General features: G+C 38.9%; 1 protein-coding gene across 1 annotated transcript in view; it reads left to right on the plus strand.

Moving 5' to 3' along the window:
* Positions 1-2,890: 2,890 nt before the first annotated feature.
* The window catches only part of SALL3 (spalt like transcription factor 3), a gene marked incomplete at its 5' end in the record, with an annotated part of 19,339 nt that continues 14,574 nt past the window's right edge, over positions 2,891-7,655 (plus strand). The window contains one exon of the mRNA XM_015854782.2: positions 2,891-3,092. Coding sequence (XP_015710268.2) covers positions 2,891-3,092 — 202 coding nt within the window. The remainder of the gene's footprint in view (positions 3,093-7,655) is intronic.

A 7,655-nucleotide genomic window follows, 5' to 3' on the forward strand; every position in this document is an offset into this window, starting at 1 on the left:
AGTGCACATTAATGTAGTGTAAATCATTTATGTGCCGCGTTACGAAGCCTAACGATTGCTATACCGAAAGCAATTTTATAGGCCAGATATAACGAGTGCTCCCAACCTCACAAATTAAAACACTTCTCGTCAAGTCAGTATTTTGCAGCTCTGTTCACAGCTGTAATCAAGGTACTGCTACAGTGCCTGAGCGTATTTTCCAACAAGCCAAAAACAGTTCCCACAGCACCAGAATATCTGTCGGTTTGTTTAAAAGCAAACTGCCTGAGCAGCATTATTTGATACACGCAGCCTTTTCATTAATTTGGCTGTTATCTTCAATGGGAGAGGGGGAATGGGGGAGGGGGAAGTAGTTGTTAACACAAGATGAAGCAAATTGGGCTTATTATTTATTTAATAAAATCATGTTTAATACTACTTCAACATAGACTTTAAGTGAAGCATTTCAACATGAACAATCCCTAAACACAATCCCTTAGAGCAAATAGACCTTCCTACTAGCAGAAAGAAACCTGGGGCAGCCTGGGGAGCAGAATGGAAGACTGACATTAGGCCGTACCGCAAGTTGTCTGCACCCACCACAACTTCCCTGCTAACATTACCACGGGAGTTTAAGCACCATAATAAAGGATTTTATAGTGAGCCTGGACTGCAGCTTAAGAGAACTGCATTCCAACAGGGCAATGCTGTAGTGGTGAAAAATAGTTTGAAATCTGAAGGTAGTCCGAAATGCCATCAACTACAAATTTACACTGGGAATTTTATTGTTGGAAGGGAGATTCTAAAATATATTTTTTACATTATTTCGGGAGGAAGTGTTCACAGACAACTAGTGATGGCATATTACTCCAATACGTAGGCTGCAGAAGAGTGAATGAATGGTATCTATTAGAGATACATTTTCAGGTTACTGACTTAGAAGGTAGGATGGAAATAATTTAAGGATAGCAGCAGAAGGATGCAAATGGCTGTCTGTAGCACACAATAATCTTTGTTCCTCAGTAAAAGTAAAGCTGTTCTCAGTAAACTGTAACAGCTGGAATTACATTTCTAATACGCCTTCCTAATTCAACAGATTAAAATTCAATCAGAATTATAGATACAATGCAGAAGTAGGCACAACATATGTATTTTAACATAGGTACAAGAAAAGGGGTTTTTACATGCTGAGAAGCACGTTTTACGGTGCACAAGTGAGTAACAATGACAACAAATGATGCTTTGGACTTCTTCATGCTGAGTTACTGGCAAAGATAGGTGAGTGGGTTACCATACAGTGAACTGTGCAATGACAGCTTTCTCCTGTGCTTTTTAGGTGCTGAACCTGCCTGTTGTGTTGTTGTTTTTTTCTCCCCCACTCCTCAGTAGAAACAATGTTGTGTAAACCAATGGCTCTTTGGAATTGGACGGTGCAGCTCGGAGTAGCTCGTAACTGCACTCAGTGTTCCTTAGGAAGATACACACAGACACACATGCTCCACTGTGGAAACGGCACCTTCCTGTGTGGAGCAGCCAGCTTCGTGTTGGTGTGTTTACTGTATGTGCAAATATAGTGTGAAAGGACATTCCTACATGCAAGAATAGAGGTCATTGCATATCATTTAGACACTGCTGCCTTTAAAACTTGAGAAGTCTCAAGCAGCTGTCAGGAATAGTGGAACTTGGGTGATTCTTGCAAAAGTCTGTTCTGAGGAAACTCTAAGCAAGATTTAGTTTGTTTGATTTAAAAAAACAAAAGGCCAAATAAGCATTGCTACAAATGGCCTCTTAAATAAGAAAAGATAACTGAAACTTCTTCGTATAAATAGTTCGGGTATTAGAATAGCATTAGATAGCATTAAAACCATCTAACATCTGTATTTATATCATTTTTAAAGTATTCTGAATGCACTGATTGGTGTTATCGATAGAAAAATACTTGGAATAATAAGGAAGCTCCAACAATTAACCAATTTGCTGGTGTATATATAAATGCTGAAAGTCGACCAAACTGGGTCAGATTTTATCTGGCGCTACTGATCTTGAGGAATTCTTATCATCTCTCCAGGCAGACATTAGGGCTCCCTTTCTCAGAGTGGGAGGAAGGAAATTTTGAAAGGTATTGGTTTAGGATCTGTGTAATTAAGCTATTAATATGCATACATTTAGCTGCTGATAATTACTTGTCCTTGCCTAAGGAAGAAGCAAAGCTACAATTCAATTTTCAGAGTGAAAATACACAAATTAATAAAGAGAATTAGTGCCATTTCTGAAAAAATACTTTTGATTCCTAAGAAGATTTTGTTTGCATTTTTCCTTCATTTGATGAGCTGACTGGCCAGCCTGGACAAGCCTATCTGTTGAGTATCCATCAGTCAGGACACGAGTCAGTCACTTTTGCTGCTAATAATCCAGGTCTGGCAGGAAATTAAAACAGCTGAGCAACTCTTGAGAAAATTAAGTGTGCAAAAATCACTTTGTCTATTATGTTACATTTGTAAAATGAGAGTGATTTTCCAGATTTTTTTCTGGCAGAACCAAGAGTAAATCCAGTTCCTGCAGTAGATTTGTATTGAATCATACATATCCATGCAAAGGGACAAAATCCTGTTAATTTTACCTTCTTAAAATTTACTACTAAACATAATGAAGGTTTTCTAGCACTTGAAAAGAAAGAAATAAAAGGAGAAAAAATGGAATAAAAAGATGTGAATTTGGGATGAAATATATTTATAAGGCGTTGATGTGAACATGAACAGATAGCTTACTAAAGAGTGGGGTTTATTCGTATTGTCTTGCTGTAGTTAGAATACATACAGTGAGCACACTTGGGCAGCATCCATTACGAAGTAAGCTAAATCTTTTGAAAGAGCCTTTGGATAACTCTAATTGCTCTTTGGATAACTAACTCTTATTGCTGAACTCTAATACTGTTGTTTTTTTCCCCTTCTTTCACCCCCCTCCACCCACCCTTTCTCACCTCCCCATAATTTGGACCCAATCATTGGCTGAAAAAGAAGCAGAAAAAAAATCCCAACTCCTTCCAGAGAGCGAAGGGTGCCGGAACCCCGGGGAAGGCCGTCCATCCCCCGCAGGAGCCGAGGCCCGGCTGGGTGGGTGCTGGGTGGGGGCCGGGTGGGGGCTGGGGTGGGAGCCGAGGGTGCGGGGCGGCACTGCGGGCTCCCAGAGCCGAGTGAGGTGGGGTGGCGGAGAGCCCTCTCGTTTCCCAAGGAGCCTCCCCGAGGGTGGGTAGTTAGAAGTGCTTTGACAAGGCTTGCTGATTTAACCTTTGCCTGCTTTGCCCTGCCAGGGGTGGCCACTAGATGTCAAGCTCATAATACAATTAGTACATCTGTGCAGTTGACCTTGGCAGCACGGCTTACCACTGTTCTGTTAAGTGTTAAGACTGAATTTGAGTATTAACTAGAGATCCCCTCTAGTTTGCTACATGCTGTATGGATTATCAAATGCCCATCTAATTCAGCACAAGTGTTTTCAGTTCTTAGAGAAGGAAAACTCTTCCTTTTGTCAAGCCCAAAGTCCTGAGCTGCTTAATTAACCCTGCAGGTGCCACAGTATTTTAGTTTCAGTTAATCAAATCTGATTTTCTGTTCGGTTTTTCAGGAGATCCCTTCTACTACTACTGTTTGATAATTTTATTTTATTGTCTTGTTGGTGTGGCAACATCCCCAAAGATGGATATGCTGAAAGGTAGCTTGTTTGGATCCCTATGTGGTTTGCTGTCCAGTGTAGTACTGCAGTATACAGAGTGGTAAATGATCAAAATGACTGAGCTGCGTGGTTAGCATTGAATAACTTAGAGTTTGCCCTTTCAGGCACTCCTGTACATGAATAATTTTACTCAAAGGAGTAGTGCCATCGTCTCCTCCTGTACCTGTATATTCAGTTCTGAGATGTTTAGGAGATAGAGGACAGGGTCCTCCATTGGCTTCTTTTACTGTGATCTTCTGGGCACAGATTCATCAGCACTATGTTGTTCAGAGAGCAGCCAGCATCATTCTGTAGAGCGTTAGTAGCACAGCTTGACATCTGGTTAGTAGAACAGTCCTCAAGATGGGAAGGCTACACGGAATCCAGTGTCCTGCTTCTTGCCATTTCTTTCTTTGTTTTTAGGTAGCTTTTTTCTTTCTTTCTTTTTCTGGATATCGGCTATGTTAGAAGTATTGACCACAGTTTTTTTACAATTTCCAGTAAAACTTGTGTTCCAAATAAACTTACTCCCTACAAACAATGAAATAAATTCTACTCTCTCTGAAAGTAATGCCATAAATATGCCATGAAAGCCAACTCTGTATAATTCTCGAAAACATAATGCACATCTTCTTTAATATAATATCTTGCACACATATTCAAAACGATTTGTGAAGCTTGCATCTGTTTCACATCTGCATACACGTAGCAAGGCAGCAGTGTTTTAGATAGCAAGTGCTTCACTGCGCAGATTAGGAACTGCAAATATTTTAAACAGATTATAGTTAGTGCTTGTGCCACAGGTGGCTGTTACTTAACAAATTCTGAGATTTAGGCTACTGAATAGATCAAACAAATTGTGCCAGGTCAGTAGCAGTTTTTGCATGGCAAGAGTGCCCTCCACTGTTCAAATCTATACTAGCAGCTTTTGTGGTCTGAGAAAAAGGACAGAAAATTTTTCTATTGAGTCTGGAATTTCTTCTACATTGTTAAACACAGTAGGGGTCTCTATTTGTCTCCTCCTGTTTCACAGCTTGGGCTCAGTATGTGATAATTCATCTTTCTTTATGGGATTCAAAGCTATCATAAAGAGTTAAAAAGAATTAATTTGCAAGAAAATAAACGTGGTCTAACAATTTAAGAAAACTTTCTTTAAAAGCTCTGTCAGTTGTAAGAAACGATGAAGCTAAGGAAAAAAAGTAATACTGTTCTCAGCAATCAATACATTGTTATAAGGCTACTGTTTCCAAATTAAGGTAATTTTGAAAACAAATTCATGTTTTCTTTAACTATATTTTCACAATTTATTTAAATTGCCTATAAAATGAGCTTATTTCTTATCACCGTAAGAATAGTAAATGATTGTGCTGTGTCTGTGAGCTATGCTCGGTGTTATTCATAGTGTGGCTTGTTTAAATACACACAAAACGGCTGTGAGCTGCGCTTTGAAACAGTTACTAGAATTGTAGGTGAGATCTCACGTCTTCATAGTTAGCAGACATTTTATCTTAAGCTGATCTTTACCCTCACGGGGGCTTTTTTGGTGAAGCTTCTTCATATGCTGCCTTTCAGTTGACAGTTGGTGTCATTTTTCCTCTTGAAAGAAATTCTCACATTTAGAAAATATTTATACATTCTTGATACCAGCTCTGTGAAACTGAAGCTGAGGAGTTAGAAATAACAATAAATCATACAGTATTTTCCCACACTTTTATTTGTGTTATAGCATATGGTCTAAAAAAAAAAGATGTTTCAGAAAATATTTTATTGACGCATTTGTTGGATTTCGTTCCCAGACACATCACTAGTTTTAATGCTTTGAGAGAGTATAAGCAATTTGAATTAGATGGAAGCAGAGAAAATGTGGATGTTCTTACCTGATTTTATCCAAGTGACTCCAAGTGTAATTTGAGATCTGTGTGTTTCAGGGTAACAAAATGTAGCAAAATACTGAATTATCAAAGAGCATCTTCTTGGAATACTTCCTATTTCATATAACTCAGAAACTGTTTCCAAAAAGTTATTTCCATTGACAAGAGTAGATGTGATTTAATTCAAGAGAAAATAAACAGATTCAGGAGCATAAGTGAAGGACAACAGTTAGTTGGGTTTTTTTCCAACTGGAAACAGTTCCTAAGAAAGGCATCGTTTAGGAAACACTGTATACTTTTAGAATGGAGCTGCCTAGAACATAATGTTCAATATCAGTTCTTTCAGGAAAGTATTCATTGTATTTTCCTTGTACGTGGTGCGCAGAGCAGAAAGATGTACACCTAAGTAAAAATACTGAACTAGTGGAAGCAGGCTCACAGATCCTATGTGTGCAATCAACAGCTGTAGCAATTTTTTCTTAGCTCTGAACATAATTTCTGTGAGCTGAAGGAAGCCCATCAGCCCTTTGCCTGCTCACCTGCTGCTCCACAGCAAGAAAGAAGGCCTGCACCTCCCTCCCAGCCACACACAGCTCCCTCCTGCAGAGCTGTGGCTGGGTGTACTGCACACCAGTGGTGGGGTGAATCCCCTCAGTGCCAGTCCCTTGCACCTCCTGCACTGAGTCAGCAGAGCATCTGAGCAGCTTCAGATATCACAATCCCAAAGTGACTTTCTCAAAATGCCTGAGATTGTATTTTTGGAGGCTAATTTTAGGGCCAGACCCCATTTCTGCAAAGTGGTGGTGCTCTGCTGGGGCCTCTGCAACTCTGGTGGGCTGGTACCTATCTAGGAGCCTTCCCCGGGTACCTTTTGAGAGATGCGGGCTGCAATTTCTCACTGGTTTTCATAGGGTAAGCTTTATGCGCTGTAATTCATCTTGCATCCCATAGCAGCTTCAGATTAGTCTGTTAGCTGTTAGACTGCTAATGAGAAAAAGAAAATAACCGGGAGGTTATTAGTGGCTGAAATCCTGACTACTTGACAGAACTCCCATTCAACACCTTTTGTGTAAGTAAGAACTGCAAAATTCAGCCCGTCTATAAGATTAAGCTACTGCTCGATTAATTTCCCCAAAGTCCTTGAAAATTTTCACTGCGTCACATCTTCACCGTAATAATACGAATGCTTGTATCTCTTCAGAAAGAGAGAGAGAGAAAACAGAAAAGAAAGAAGGAAGGAAAGGAAGGAGGGAGGGAAGAAAGAATGAAAAGGATATTTTCTACTTAAGCTAATCCTTTAGTGAGATGTCAGAAAATGGAAGCAAGTAATAAATTATATAGAAATGCATTTTAAAAAAGCTACATCTTCTCACAGCAAGTATAATTTGAAAATAAAAAAATAAAAAAAAACACTTTTTTTTTTCTTAATATTTTAACAGATGTATTTTATTGTTAATTTTTAATAATCCAGAGTGACGGTAACATTCTCTATTACTTTTTGCCATTCATCAAATAACTGAGTTTTTAAAAAGAACCCCATGTCCTTTCCATTGGAGTCATATGCTTTTAAGTCTCATTCTCTGCTGAAGTTGGTGAGTACTTATGCTTGAAAAGCAATGATGCAATATATGCCCCAGTACTGAAACTACTGTCGTACTCCTACAATCTTATTAATTTTAGTGGCACTTCTAAGATGAGAGAGCATCTAAGGTGGGAAACAGCTTCTCATATGAGTATAGGTTTTTAGGCTAGGCTCATAATCTGTCTTTCCATGGAATGGGCCATCATCCATGGCGAAGCAGCATCTGTTTTATTGTCAGCTGTGTCATCTACTTGCTCACCAGTACAGAAAGTGGAGGCTTCAAGACAGATTAAATTGTTTCATTTCTTAAAAAATGCCAGAAAAATTTATCCCAAATGGAAAATGCTTGTGAGGTTTTTCTTTTTTTTCTTTATCTACTTTGAAGTCAATTTTCACAGGATGGGCAACCCTAACAAGTTATTCAGAGTTTTCTAAATTATTTTCAAAATTGGTCCTTGTCTATTTCATTACAGGTGATGAGACTGATATGCTCAGATTTGTAATTTGAAGAG

This window comes from Coturnix japonica, chromosome 2, assembly GCF_001577835.2.
Source record: "Coturnix japonica isolate 7356 chromosome 2, Coturnix japonica 2.1, whole genome shotgun sequence".
NCBI classification, from domain to species: Eukaryota; Metazoa; Chordata; class Aves; order Galliformes; family Phasianidae; genus Coturnix; species Coturnix japonica.